At 39.6% G+C, this 15,885-nt stretch overlaps 1 protein-coding gene across 3 annotated transcripts in view; it reads left to right on the forward strand.

The window, feature by feature from the left end:
• brinp1 (bone morphogenetic protein/retinoic acid inducible neural-specific 1) overlaps positions 1 to 7,523 on the forward strand; it is a 92,254-nt gene extending 84,731 nt beyond the window's left edge. For 2 of the 3 annotated variants that reach the window (XM_028974500.1, XM_028974502.1), the window contains one exon: positions 4,081 to 7,523. In XM_028974500.1, the coding sequence (XP_028830333.1) occupies positions 4,081 to 5,215 (1,135 nt within the window). In that variant the 3' untranslated portion in view covers positions 5,216 to 7,523. The remainder of the gene's footprint in view (positions 1 to 4,080) is intronic. The other variant, XM_028974501.1, reaches the window with a different exon arrangement.
• Positions 7,524 to 15,885: the final 8,362 nt, after the last annotated feature.

Raw genomic sequence — 15,885 nt, forward strand, 5'->3', positions numbered from 1 at the left:
CTGGAGCTGGAGACGGCAAAGCACCATAGAACCAGTCCAATAAAAGAAGGTGGCAGCAATGAAATGGCTTACTAATGAAAATGTATTTGATTATATTTTAAATGTTATTTACATTTAGAGCATTCTATCAGACGCCCTTATCCAGAGTCACTTACAATCAGTAGTTACAGAGACAGTCCCCCCCAGGAGACACTTAGGGTTAAGTGTCTTGCTCAGGGACACAACGGTAGTGAGTGGGATTTGAACCTGGGTCTTCTGGTTCATAGCCAAGTGTGTTTCCCACTAGGCTACTACCACCCTTCATACATTCATAAAAAAACAATGAATTATTGTTCAAATTAAAGAAACTGTCCACTTTATGGACACCTCATGTGCATATTAAATATTTATATATTACAGTTTGCATGTAGGAGTATTTGTATGCTGGCATCACAGAAAGGGCTACCAAAGGTCATCTCTCCATGACAGAAACGTGGGGATGAGATTCCCTCTCAGTCACTGGGTCACCCAAGAAAAATAAAAAATAAAAAAAAGCCCATCCAAGTGTCCTTGAACAAAGCCAATAAATAAAACCAGAAATGCCTTATTGACACAAATAGACAGAAAGATGTTATTAGGCTTAAAAATCCCCTCTAGTGCACTGGCTTTAAAAAGTGCCATGGCAACAAACTAAAAGCTGGCAAGAGTTAAAAAAGAGTATTCGTTATTGTTTCTCCAAACTCAAACTTAACCAGCGCTTATGTGAGTGAAAAAAGGGTTTTCAGTATTCCCTTCACCGCTGAACATTGTGCCGACCCTGTCCGGCTTGAATGTAATGTATGCTCATTACTTCGGGGCATACTTTCTCGGCACAACAAATAAATAAATAAATACGTACATCTTGGCAAACCCGCGGCTGCTTTTCTGGGTTTTTTTTGTTTTTTTTTTTTTGGAAAGGGGGACTTAAATGTAGACCTTCGGTCACTGAGGCGCTTCGCAACACTTTCCAAAGTTATTTCCATTTCAGGGCCACACAAAATGCGTCTCTAAAACAAATGTGGTATTTAATCAAACAGCACAGAGTAATTAAACGGGTAAGCAAAGCGTGGTGCCGGTCTTTGCATATGAAAGGATTCAGATAACTGTTATTGCCCTCACTGATGACGGCCAGATTTAATTGTAGTCATTTGTCTTCAGTTGTACCAGTCGTAGGCTAAATGATATGCCTCAAGCCGTATATGGAAATGAATAAATAAGCAAGCTTTTGTTTTGTCTCTGCTACCTGAAGCACATTGTATTACGTCCCACACAAGGGCTGTGTGCCTTGCAGAAATGTGCCTACTACGAAGGTGGATGGACACAGGTGAATTGATAAAGCACTTACATAATGAGACTTGTTACCATTCAAGGGTCGAATTAAAAAAAAACAAAAAAAAACGTCCCATTTCTTGATGCAAGGTTATTTGAAAGTGTACTCCCTATTTTTCCCTAGCCTTTCCCACCCCTTCCTTCCTACGTGGATTCGCCTCTCTGTGATATGTGTCATCTGCAGTAAGCAGAAGAGCTTTCTGATGCCCATTACGAACATGGAAATGTGCTCTGATTCGTGAAAACAAACAACATTTATTTCCATCCATTTTCACTCTGCTCCCCATGGCACCATGTATTCAGCTCTCGTGTTCGGCAAAATAAAAAAACGATAAAAAATAAATAAAAATAAAAAGCAGCAGGCACGCTGAAAATCACATATTGTGCTGAGCAGTTATGTGATAAAACGTATTACGGCCCGGCAATCCACATCACATGAATCACAGAGCTTTCAGACAAATATGTGAATACAGCAGGACAATATTAAATGCCACAAGTGCTTTGTCTTCTCAAGTCAACAAATTGAACCGGGAATGTTGTATTATGGTGTTCTGTCATAAGGACACCAATTCAAAAGTGATTCCCAATGATCTTTACATCTTGCTGTGGCATCTGCAAAATATAGAAAAAGAGAACACACATTTTCATTCCGTTAAAATGAGCTTGAAATAGTGTAACAGCATATAGCTTAAAACAAATCTTTGAGCACATAACCCTGTTTAAGATGGTTGTAATGAAATGCTTAACTGCAGCTGTGCACCCAGTACTTTAGAAATGGTATGTTCATTATTTTGTACATTTGTTCCGTTGATGTTAAAGTAGATGTTAAAAGCAACATTAATTTCATGTGTGTCCCAAAACCCTCGACAAATACAGTCTGGCATGACATCTTCCCTGACCTCAGACTTTTGCTGAAAACATGGAAAATCAAGGCGGATTTATACCCACGTTACGTTTAACATCCACAGTGAAACTGGGTTTGGAAAAATAATAAATGCAGATGCTTCCACACTGGCATGCTGCATGATACAATTAAGCAATCAACCCCCTGCCATGCTCTGTGGCAGGTATAAGATGCTGAGGTGGGCCAGTTGGCCTTTCAGCTGTGCATGGCAAGATGGCATATTAACTAAAGTTTATTGCTTGGCCATAGGCATCAGAAGTGATTCTGACTGGTTTTTGAATAGGAACTGTTATAGGATTTTGTTTCATGAAAAAGACCTCAGTGAAAAAGTGAAAGTGATTGTCATTGTGACACTATAGCACAGCACACGGTACACACAAAGAAATGTGTCCTCTGCATTTAAACCATCACCTTATTGAGCAGTGGACAGCCATGGAACACACCCATGGAGGACATGGATTATGGGACCATGTCCTTACCTGCTAGGCCAACCTCTGCCATGGTTTGACAGTATGGTACTATTTACAGAAAACATATCTGTTTCAGCTAACCAACCCCTCCAGACTTTAGACAACATCAGTACCCTTGACTTCTGTGCCCTAATAACTTCCTTCATGGTTCCAAGTGAATATGTATGCCAATTTTAACAAAATTCCCTCAAGGAGCTCCTGATATATCATGCTCATAAGAACGTGAGGTCACACTTCCATCATATTGTGAACACAGTATCTCAGGATTGCCTTGAAGGAATTTCCAATGTGCTATAAACATTCACTAGAAAAAAGATGGCCTGATTAGATTTGGTAAAGGTAAAGGTCATGTGACCTCTTGACATCTCAAGAACAGCTTGTAGAAAACCTAGAGGAATTTGGTAAAAAGTTCAATATTGTGAGATCTTTTAAAAAATAACCTTGACCTCAAATACCACCCATTCTTGTGAGTGTGATAGATCAAGATCACCTTATCTTGAAATTACAAAAGTCCATTTGGATTTTGGTTGCACAATTCAAAGGTTACTGTGACCTCATCTATAGATTATTTTGCGCAAATGTTCCAAGGTGGTCAAAGGTCACAGATAGATGTTTTTGGTGTAGGTGGATGGTTACCTGTTGTGAGTGGCCTCAAAAGCACAAGCTGATGGATTATGATAAAAATTGATGTGACCAATTGATGGGTGAGGAATCATGTAGAAAACAAATATTTTCAAGTTTCAAATCAGTACATTTGATTACAATAGTGAATTTATGAAATATTTGGAAATTTCCTTTCCTAGTGATTTGCATGGTTCCCCTGTATCTCCTCCGTAACCCATTAACCACACGCTTCCCTCATATTTCGCAACGATCTGCTGTGGCACCAAAGTCGTTTACAGAAAGCCTCCCCCCACCCTGCTGTGCACTCATTTGGTGCTTGGCTAGGGGAGTCCTGATCTTTCAAGTGCAGAGGAGAGGGAGGGTCATCAGTCACTGCTTCTCTGGCCTCATTAGCGTGTCATCATAACCTTGAGCCTATTCTCCATGGAATCAGGGGAGCAAAATTCCCCCTCATAACTGCAAAACTTTTACAACTGTCAGCATGACAAGACAGGAAGCCTGAGGGGAAGAGGGAGATGAGATTTGCATGGGAAAATAGAAAGAGACTCCGTCTTTGACAGAATATATTATCCATTTTTACTGATTGGAGTGTAACAAACAGTGACGGGCCATGACAGTTGGTTAATCCTCTGTAACTCTGTGAGTCTGGGGCTTTGGTAAATGGCAATTATTAATGGAGCATTTTATCCTTACGGTTTCTTTTTTTCCCCTGTTGTTGCCTTTATTTGGGTGCAGATCTGTGCTGCAGTGGCTGAACAGGGTCCAGTCCTACCTCTACTGCAATGAGAACGGCTTCTGGGGGACGTTCCTGGAGAGTCAGAGGACGTGTGTGTGCCACACCGGGGTGACCCTGTGCCAAAGGCCCATCCCCTGCGTCATCGGTGGAAACAACAGCTGTGCCATGTGCAGCCTGGCCAACATCTCGCAGTGTGGCTCCTGCAACAAGGGCTACAAGCTGTACCGCGGCCGCTGTGAGCCCCAGAATGTGGACTCAGAGCGCAGCGAGCAGTTCATCAGCTTCGAGACGGACCTGGACTTCCAGGACCTGGAGCTCAAGTACCTGCTACAGAAGATGGACTCGCGGCTGTACATTCACACGACCTTCATCAGCAACGAGATCCGGCTGGAGACCTTCTTTGACCCACGGTGGCGCAAACGGATGTCCCTGACCCTGAAGAGCAACAAGAACCGGATGGACTATCTGCACATGATCATCGGGCTCTCCATGAAGATCTGTCAGATGCGCAACAGCAGCATTGACCCGATGTTCTTTGTTTACATTAACCCCTTCAGCGGCAGCCACTCGGAGGGCTGGAGCATGCCTTTCGGTGAGCACGGATACCCCCGCTGGGAGAAGGTGAGGCTGCAGAACTCGCAGTGCTTCAACTGGACTCTGCTGCTGGGCAACCGCTGGAAGACCTTCTTTGAGACGGTGCACATCTACCTGAGGAGCCGGGCCAAGGTCCCCACGATGCTGCGTAATGACACAGGGCCGGTTGATTTGTCCGACCCCAACAAGAGACAGATCTACATCAAGATTTCTGACATCCAGGTCTTCGGCTACAGCTTGAGATTCAACGCGGACCTCCTTCGAAGTGCAGTGCAGCAAGTCAACCAGTCTTACACCCAGGGGAACCAGTTTTACTCCTCCTCCTCCATCATGCTCCTGCTGCTGGATATTAGGGAACGGATAAACCGCCTGGCCCCTCCTGTGGCCCCTGGCAAACCCCAGCTGGACCTGTTCTCCTGTATGCTGAAGCATCGACTGAAGCTCAACAACAGTGAGATGATTCGAGTCAATCATGCCTTGGACATGTACAACACAGAGATACTGAAACAGTCGGACCACCTGACTACCAAACTCTGCTGAAGGAAGAAGAAGAAGAAGAAGAAATCTACTACTGACAAATTATTTTTTCCATTTGGATTTTTTTGGGTTAGTTATGGACAGTTTTTGTTCTGCTTTTTTGATGTAATATTAACAACTTTGTAAGTGTAATTGTTGAACAAAAACTAAAATACAGATATTAAGCCTTTTAGTTCACTAAAGAAGATAATGAAGTAAGAAAAAAAAAAAACATAACTGTACCATATTTGTCCAAGCATGTCTGTCATTTTCAGAAGGAGCATTAAGTGAAAAGGAAAAAAAAAATTAACATCCCGTGACAAAGAGGCCTTGAATTTACTCTGAGGGAACAAAGGTACATCTGAAACTGCCATTCTTTTCTGAGTAACACATTTTCTAAAAAAATATATATATAATATATAATAATAATTATATAATAATAATATAACAAATAATATATATATGAATATATGTATGATAACAGTCAAGAGATCATATTTTTGTTTGTTGCATCAAAGAGCAAAGCATTGTGTGCTGATGGACATTCTACCAGAGGTTTTAAGGATTTTAAGATGACACAGAAGCATTAGGTACCTTGCAACACTTCAGATCCTTCAAAATAAAACTTTGCTGTATTTTGAGGAAAGGAAATTGTCGAGAAAGCCGAGCCATTTAACTCTGACTGACACTCAACTGTTTATATATGTGTATAATTTTTTTTTTTTCTCATTTTGTTCTGCCTAACGCTTCTTGCTGTCTGTTAATTGGTGTGTCCCTGGAGTGAGTGATCCTGGCATAAGCAGATTCCTGTTTGTGGGCTGCCTTTGGTGTTTGAAATTCTGCTGGTGTGCTTACAAGGTGGCCCCAAATGGTGCCTGAGTCCAGTATCGTGGTCTGAAGATGAACAAGCAACGCTATTTCATGCAGCTTTCGCAAAAAACACACCTTGTGACCATTGATGCAGCAAGCTTTTTTCGGCACTGAGATCAAATCTGAACATTGCTCAACCACTCACATCTGCAAGAGACAACATAAAAGCCATACATTTCCAAGAGGTATATGAAATAAAATTAAGTTCAATAAATGTGTGTACACATTTTTATTTTTTCCTGCTGTGAAAATTTGATTATACTCTTGCCATTTTTCTCTTTATTTTCATCTTTTTTTTTTTTTAATAATGTAAAATAGCACAGTGGTCAAATAACGTATGTTCAGATGGATTAAGGCCTGGCATTGTAAAGACATTGCATTTTCATCATCTACACTGAACCCTTAAAGACAGAAATATTAAAGCTTCAAAGATTTCTGTTGATTTTAATCTCAAAATCTCCTTTGTACCATATGTACTCTTATTATTATTTTTTTGTTTTGTTTTTCATTATTATTTTCTTTCTAATATATTTCCCTGCATTTCTTTCCCTTAATGCCCACAGGATTGGGGTTAAACTTGACCAGTCCGATGATTGCTTTTCCTGTCCAGACACTAGTGCTGGAGTCCTGTGTGGAACACATTAATTTGTGTTAAAGCATTATTACTATTACTAGTCTTATTATAATTATTATTGTTATTATTATGAAGTGCCTGGTACCTATCCCTTTAACAATGTTTGAACAGTAAACATTTACTAAGAAGAAATGTCACGACATATGAGCAAGAACGTTTCGCAGCTACTGCTGTATCTCAGCTGTGTGCTACCATTGACACCGCTGTATTTTGTAAACCTCATCCTAGAACTGGATCAGTTTGAAAAGCTTGCAAATCCCTGCTATACTGCATGTATGGAAAATTAACATTTGAAGTGAGACCAAGTTTGTCTCTGTTGAAGATTACATTTGAAATATTATAGTTTATGTGTAAATAGCTTCTGTGTTATGGTATACTCATGGAATGAATGGTGACACATGATTCAATGTAAATCTGAGGGAAGCAAGTTGTTTATTACCAAAGCTGAACTTGATGTCCCTTGTAGCACAAGTTACTTGTTTTAAAGGCTCTTGGTGCAGCATCATACTGCTTGAAAAAAAAGGCTCACCAGTGGATAACTGATCGGGTCCGGACAAGACAGAAATATAATAATACATAAAAATTGTGTCTCCCTTAAGCGTACATAAAACAAGCACACATTTTTTTTCTTCTGGTAACAGAGTACAACATAATGTACAGTACACCATACCACACATTTCCCTCAGCAGATTTGATTGATGAAACAGCTCTCATTATCTTGTCTATGCTATTTCTGCTGTTCTGCTGTTTTAAAATCCTATATCAGCTTTCTTCAAATGAATGTTTCATATAATAATACTCTATTTCTCATTAAAATGCTATATTTAATTATAGGTCTTATTCTTGTTTGTACCACGTCTGGGCAAATACAGCTGTAGGGATATTACACTACCACATGCAAACTGAATGTATCCATATGACATTAAACAGATTGGTCAGCACAAAGAGAGTCTCTATAATTGTGTATATGACTAAAACCTTTGGAAACATAAAAGTCCCCTAATTAGTTCTGTGTTAGAAAGTATTACATGTATAAATGCATTATTGACTTTTTATCTGTTAATTGCTATACATGCAAAGTCTGATTGTGTTCATCTATGTGCACAAAACATTTTTATGTTCCTACTAAACATGTTTGAAAATGCTATTGCTTCATAACCATTGCGAATTAGTAATTGATTTTTTAAATCTATTAATAACATAATGGTCTATTAAGAATTTTGCTTAGTAATTAATATTTTAGTTATTAGCCTTGTGGTTTGTTCCTGATATGCAGTGGTTCTCTTCAGACCAGTGGTTTATTGATGTATGTGAGGAATGAAGGCTAACCCTGATTCCACAGAAGATTTATTGCAGAACACCTGTCTGAAAATCATTAATTTCGGTCATTGGCACGTGTCAAAACACACAGGTGAATCACATGGGAAAGTGTAGCTGCAGACCGTTCAGCATGACCATGTTGACCCCTGTCCACTGGGGAAAGTGTAGAACAAAAATGTGTAGAACAAAAATGCTAATCTAGCACAGGGTTTCTAAAGAAGCCCCATTTCATAAAATATACAATACCAATTTTCAGTCAGCATAAGTGATGGATGGCTTGACATTTCCATAGAGAAATACTGTTCATATTTTGTGATAGTTTCTTCATTTTTTTTGGAAAATCCATTCCAAAGAATTTATCTATTCATTCTGACAGGGCAGAGCTTGAGGAGTTTACATTCAGTGATCCCAAGATTGGGATAATTCCAAAAGGCCCGAGGAGACAAGTATCCTCAGAAATTCTAGGAATGTATCAGGGAAGGGTCCCAGTGCATTAATCTTTAAGCAGACACACCATCACCCCAGCATTCACACATTTCATTTCAACACCAGCTCCATTTACGATACATTTCCATTGAAACATATTGTGTTGGATACACACAGAAATGTCCAAAAATCTGTCCAACAAATGTGATCAATTTAACCTTTTATTTACTATGTGACATTTATTTTATCTCTATTTTACCCATATGAAATGACATAAGCATGGAACATAAGACCCATCCCTGCAAGCACTGAAAGTCCTTTTAGTACCATAGACTTCAAAGGTGCTTCGAACAGCAGGAAGACAAAAATAAATATGCTCTTCTACCGTGTATAAAAATGGCCTTATCAGTCTGGGAAGTCCATAAAGCAGTGGCACTTAAGACCTTTTCTCAGGAAAAAGTCTGAAGAACTTTTCATTTGAAGTCCTTCTTTGATGAAATACCACAGGCCTGGGATAATCCTTGACTCATATATATACACACACACACACACACACACACACACAGCAGGGACTACACTCCCATGATTTCTTTTGCGTCTCCGATCCATATCATCCACCTTCCAAATATTTAATTCTATTTAATTGCCTATTTATTTACAAATTCAGGAAAAACAAATGATCAGTAATAAATACAATATATTATATATGATGGCTTGGTGTTACATCAGAAATGCCACCAAAATCAAGGAAAGGAGGACACTAACTCAGGACTCATCCTGGAGGCCAGATGCTTTAACAGCATTGGACTCAGCATCAGTGACACCCTGTGAACATTACCAGCTGTTGCCAATGGAGCAATGACATAAGGAGACAAAACAAAAAAAACATTATTGGCATTGGCAAGGCTGATATATCTTGAAATAATCACTGTGTGTGTTTTAGCAATAGCTATGGAGCATTGAACATAAAATATATACATTAGGATTTCCCAATTATTCAAACACATTTGTTCATATACCCTAGAGTGATATTTGCAAGATTGTATAAACATTCATACAATAACCTGTTGGTAAAAACCTCCCTTTTTAAGGGTAGCATTATTATGAGTGTAATTTTGCTGATATTAAATGGTATGAAGGGACTTAAGTGATGTTCTCTCAGGGAGTGCTTTTTAAGGGCACAAACCATGGATGATAATTGCCTTTTTTTTGTTGTTTAGCTGTTCTTAACCACTTCTCCAGACAGTGCTCTATCCCATCAGCAGCCTCTAAAGACCTCACTACTACATTTACATTTAGAGCATTTATCAGACGCCCTTACCCAGAGCAACTTACAATCATTAGTGACAGGAACAGTCCCCCCCTGGAGCAACTTAGGGTTAAGTGTCTTGCTTAGGGACACAATGGTAGTAAGTGGGATTTGAACCTGGGTCTTCTGGTTCATAGGCGAGTGTGTTACCACTAGGCTACTACCACCCTGGTACTTTTTTGCAGCCTCAGTTTGCAGTTGTTACATCACAAACAACTTTGAAGTGACCCAAGCTACACTTAATTATACACATTAAAGTTGTTGAGTTTATGCAGCATTTACCAGTATATCTTAACACAGCCTCAGCTTGACACAGCCTCAACCATTTCATAGTTATGATTTGCATGTACCACTTTGTATGGACAAATATATAGATACATACTGCAGGAATAAATTGTGTGCACGAAGCTCTTTGATTTCTCCTGCACATCAATGAACACCACTAATATTTACACGAGTAATATGTATATCTGATCTGCATATGTGCATATCAATCTCACAATTTCAGTCTTGCATTTTGCTAACAGTTCTAGAAACTCTGTATGTAGCATTTGAAATGCAGCAGTCCTCATTGACCATGCAACACAAAACACCACAACACCCAAAAACGAATTAAGTGAAAGCAATCCAGCCTCTCAAGCACCACCAGCATTCTAACAGTTCAAGCTGCATTCCAGTGCTCATTTGATCGGAATCGTATTTTTGGGAAAAAAAATACGAACTGTTAAGTTGCCGAACAGCATTACAGGGCCTTGTGAATTAGAATAAAGGGACATTCCACACAAACACACAACACATCAGTAACATAAAATGATGAGCTTTCCATGTGTACCAGCCCAAGTCCATGAGAGTGGTATTATTTAGAATGGTCACAATTTAATCAGCTGCAGTGATTGAAGCATCAACATGTGTGTGTGTAAGTTCACAGACATACATGACTTTGTGAAAGTGAAGATTGAGCAAATTCTATTAATGTCTGTTATATCAAGAACTCACTGCTAACTTCACTCACGTCAAAAAAAGTATGTTCCCTGGAGATATATATACACACACACACACACACAAATATATATATATAATAACTGGGAGTTTCATCACTCATTATGTGTGCGTTCCCAGAGTTAAACCTTTAATGCCTTATCCAAGAAACAACGGATCAAAAAATTCTATGTTTTTGAATCTTTAGTCTTTATTAGGGGGAAAATGGGGAAAAAATCATGCTCTGCAGTGGGAGTCCAATTCTTATCTTCCACTTCGTAATCTGTCTCTACAAGGGTAATTGATTCATGACTATGTATGACAAAAGTATATAACATACAGAGAAAAAGAACAAATGTTCATTTAGGGATACCATTAAATCTCCCTTTATACCATCTGTATGTGAGAATTGTTGTACAAAAGATAAAAAATACTGGGCTCACACAGCCTGTGCTCAAGCACCTGATTAAGGAGTCCTCATCAATCCAAGCTGAAGTAATTATGCACGATTGATCAGGACTACTTAAAAGCAGCAAGGCAGCAACAGGACATTGCTGCCACATTAATGTGGACACAAACATGTCACGTCCATGCGGGCATGACGCGGCGGGTGCACGGAGAGGAGGACGAAGAGTGACGAGGAATGAAGGAAACTTTCACCTGACATCACGAAACAGGGGTTTATTGGTGAATCACAGGACAGGGGAGACATCCGAGACGTTGACACTGGTGACCACGGAACATAACGTTAAAGACCTGACAGCGAACAGAAACGAACAGGACAGCTTTATACAATTCACACATGTGAGAATGATTAGGGAACATTTCACATGACAACAATAAAACTCCGGATCCCAGACCGGAGTAACCCCTTTTCGGACCGGATCGTGACAAAACGCTCCTTACTTTGTATTTATTTTCCTCATTTCAAGTCATACTCCTTCAGGTTTCAATTCTTTGTGTTTCCTTTTCGGCCACCGTGCCTTTTCTGTTTGTATTAAAAATCAATTTCCCACAATGTTCCACTTTTGCGGCTCCTTCCCCATCCGTCCCCAAGACATGAAAGAAGACAAGCATCAGATAGTATACAAGAGTTTTATGTAACGCTTATATCTCATGGTAATGCAATGGGTCTCAGAAATGCATGTCTCAAATATGATTAAAGGGTTAAACGAATCTTGCTTATTGGCCATATAGAATAGAACGGGGCCAGCTGTCTTCATAAATGAATTGATCTCTTCATCGATGGTAACTTAAGCACGTTATAAGTTGCTCTGGATAAGGGCGTCTGCCAAATGCCGTAAATGTAAATGTTCATAAGCCAGAGGATACTGAAGTCATAAGTTTGTGCTCTTTTGAAAGGTAGTGACAATCTGTCTCTTATTCACTGCCATCACTGGAATACTGTTAAACTCAACAAAAATACACTTAATACACATAAACTCAACAAAAATAGCCTTATGCACCTGATGTTTGCACATCTCAACTCATTTTGCACATCTCTGCTCTTTTTGCACATTGCTACAGATTTTGCACATGTTTGTCTTGTCTTGTGTGTCCTGTTTGAAATATCCGACATATCCACTTACAAACTTACAAGCACCCTACATGGTGTTGTCCAGTTGTGTCCTGTTCAACCTGTTCATTGTACAGAAACATTTTACTTTTCACCTATACGGACCTCTCCTTGGAAGAAGCAGCCACCTTCATGATTATCAGGATAGTTAATATGGGACAATTGGGTATTAGTAAAATTTTGTGTAAAAAAAAACAAACCAAAAAAAAACATAGCGAGGCCAGGATGCATGATAGCTGAGTCTCAAAATAAATACAATTTATTGTATACATCAATATAAAATTCATTACAAAAAAGGGTAGAAAACGTATAATATTTGTATGTAAAAGTGAAGTGATTTTCATTGTGAAACACAGCACATGGTGACACAACGAAATGTGTTGTCTGCTTTTAACCATCACCCTTAGTGATCAGTGGGAAGCCATGACAGGTGCCTGGGGAGCAGTGTGTGGGAACGGTGCTTTGCTCAGAAATTACGAACCAGGATGCTTCGAACCAGGATTCTTCTTACGGGGCCGCTTCCTTAACCGCTAGGCGACCACTGCCCCTGAAGTGAAATAAAAAATAAATAAATAAATTGCAAGCTGCACAGTGTGACACTGATGTAAGATGGGAAATTCCAGGTCCATGAAGACCCCTCAATTTATCTCCAAGCTGTGGCCTTCTGCTCACAAGAAGTATCACCAGGGTACCAAAAGGCCATTAAATGGCCTGAGGTGTCATGACAGGAAGGTCTTGTGGGGGGCTGGATGACCACTGTATTCTTGTTTCAGGAGTTTTATTTTTACAAGACATAAAAATCAAAGGACAATCTGATTGGTCTCTGGCAAAAATTTTGGAAGTCAAATGCCAAGTTTAAAAGAGGTTATCTTCGTGGTTACTGTTTCTTAATTTCCTCCTCCGTTGGGGGCTCTTCTCAACCAGCTTTCTGGGCATTTCACTCTCCCCCTGTCTCTCCAAGGCCAGGCTGCCTGGTTTCTGAAGCCTGGTTTCCAGCTTTCTCTCTCTTCTACTTTCTTTTATTTTGGGTTTTTCTGTAACATTGGTACCATTTTTACATACAATATTTAAATGTTACTGCAATAGTAATCTACCTGTGATGATATATTAGAAACTGTTTATTATTGTTACTTCTATTGAGCCATACCTCTGTATGTCCAGGTAACATGAGTTTAAATACAGTGCTTTTTACACTGAAAAGTAAGATAAAAAAAAAGGAAACACTTAGGAAAGCTCGGATGGTGTGAGCCATACTGTGACACCCTCTTGTTAAGCAGTCATGTCTCCCCGGCCAAGTTCCAGACAGACGGAAGATGCAGCATGCGCTCCTATCTTCCCGGGCAGCCTAGGTGGCAATGAATTTCATCCAGCTTGTTGTCCAAACACAGAAACGATTTTAGCAAGATAGGGCTAGCAGAGTGTTGGCTGCCAGCGATACCTGACAGGGACACTATCTGGTGTCCACACCTCCAGTTGCCATGCTGAGGACCAGACACAACAGACAACACTGGAATTTTTTTTATTTTAATATCTAGTAGAGTTTACTATTTCCAAATTGTTGTTCAGTGCAGCTCTACTCAATAAGTGATGCTTGGAAGAGTAAGGTCAAAGCCATCCTCCAGATGTACATACTTCTTTGTTCCTATTTTTGTAAAGCCTGAGAACAATATTCAGCTTACACTAGTGAACAAGGCCTCCACTTAGAGTGCCTTTATTATAATAGAAAAATTGCCAGTCTGAGAAGAAGTGAAGTGATTGTCACATGTGATACACAGCAGCACAGCACACGGTGCACACAGTTAAATTTGTCCTCTGCATTTAACCCATCACCCTGAGTGAGCAGTGGGCAGCCATGACAAGCGCCCGGGGAGCAGTGTGTGGGGACGGTGCTTTTGCTCAGTGGCACCTCAGTGGCACCTTGGCGGATCTGGATTCGAACCTGCAACCTTACACGGCCGCTTCCTTAACCGTTAGGCCACCACTGCCCCTGGTCTTATAGACTGACCTAAGTTTGTGTTTTGCAAGACCAAGTCAGTTCGTTCCCTCTCAGGTTCAGTGGCAGGAGGTCAAAGAAAAAAAACCTGAATTTCTCTTTAATAGATGTGTGCACATATACTATGAATTGAAGCGAACACAATACACTGTTTCAATGAAACTACACCCATTAAATTTAAGTGTGCTTTTCATGTTGCTCCTTCTTAGTGGCTGACAATAACACACATGCTCATGAGATAGATTGAAAAAAAAAAAAAACCTTGTGCAGAATTGAACTATTCATAAGCAGCACTCTTGATGGTTCATATGCACGAACAGACAGTTTGCAGGTGCTGCAGCATTGTAGGCCAAAAACACAAGATCATTCAAGCAGCAATAGTAGCTGCACTTCGAATTGTGCCAATACAAATTTAAATAAGAAATAAATCATGCTAATTTGTCATATTTTATAACTTAAAAAACAACATTGCTTCCTCATCTTGTGCAGAGCTATGACTGAATAGGAAGGCTCTCTGACAAAAGAGGCTGATTCATGCCTCAATGTCTGCAATTCACATCCTTGTCCACTTTAGTTTTTATGTTCAAGGCTCTTCTTCAAACTTTCTATAAAAACGTGTAGTGCAATTGAAAGGTAATGTTCTATTTCAATTTACATTTCCAGTTCTATTTCAATGTACATTTATTTGTTATTTATTTTTATTTGTACACTGAAGGCATGGCCATCATTGTAGTGCATCAGCTTTGTACTTTATACATTTATTTAATCTAGTAATTTAATAATACTAGCCCCTTTCTCTTGTGTTCCTGAGTTCCTGATTGTGTACATAAGCATATCCTAGTTGTGTCCCATCCTTGTGCGTTTGGATGTTTTTGTCTGTGTTAGTGTCCCTGTACCCTGTTTATGCATTATTAAATCCTCGTAATTTCTGTGTTGTGCATTTGCATCCTTTTCACTGGCTTGTATTCATTACACAGTCATTTAACAACAACAACAACATTTATTTCTTATATAGCCCAAAATCACACACAGTATGTCTCAATGGGCTTCGACAAGCCCTACAGTTGACACCCCCCACACTTGACCCTTTTAATAATTTAATAACACCATTATGGATTATTTCATTCATCTGCACTCTTCAATAAAGTTAATATTGATTATTCGATTAATCTTTTTTATTGACTGGAGATACTGATTAATTTTGCTCTTGCATTTTTATCTTGCATAAGGGCTTTACACAAAACACTGAGTGATGTCCCCAGAATCTGGAGGCAAAATGAAGGCATTGGCTTTTGCACAAGGGTGGACACAAGGCATTGAAGCAAGTCAAGAGGGTTAGGATCCAGGTGCAGGTTTGATTCCAGGTGGGTTTGTTGCAGATATAACAATATACACAGGGCCATGAGCAAAATTCAACATTCAGGGTCAGTACATTTGGATAAAGTTTGGAATTGGGGAAAGGCAGATGTTCTCACATAGGCTATCCTCCAACTGCTGTGCTGATGACAAACAACTCATCTTCTCATCTTCATGACTGGTTTTCAACCTTCCCAAATTCTCCCACCCCACTGCTACACTCCTACTATCA

Source organism: Denticeps clupeoides, chromosome 3 (assembly GCF_900700375.1).
Source record: "Denticeps clupeoides chromosome 3, fDenClu1.1, whole genome shotgun sequence".
NCBI classification, from domain to species: domain Eukaryota; kingdom Metazoa; phylum Chordata; class Actinopteri; order Clupeiformes; family Denticipitidae; genus Denticeps; species Denticeps clupeoides.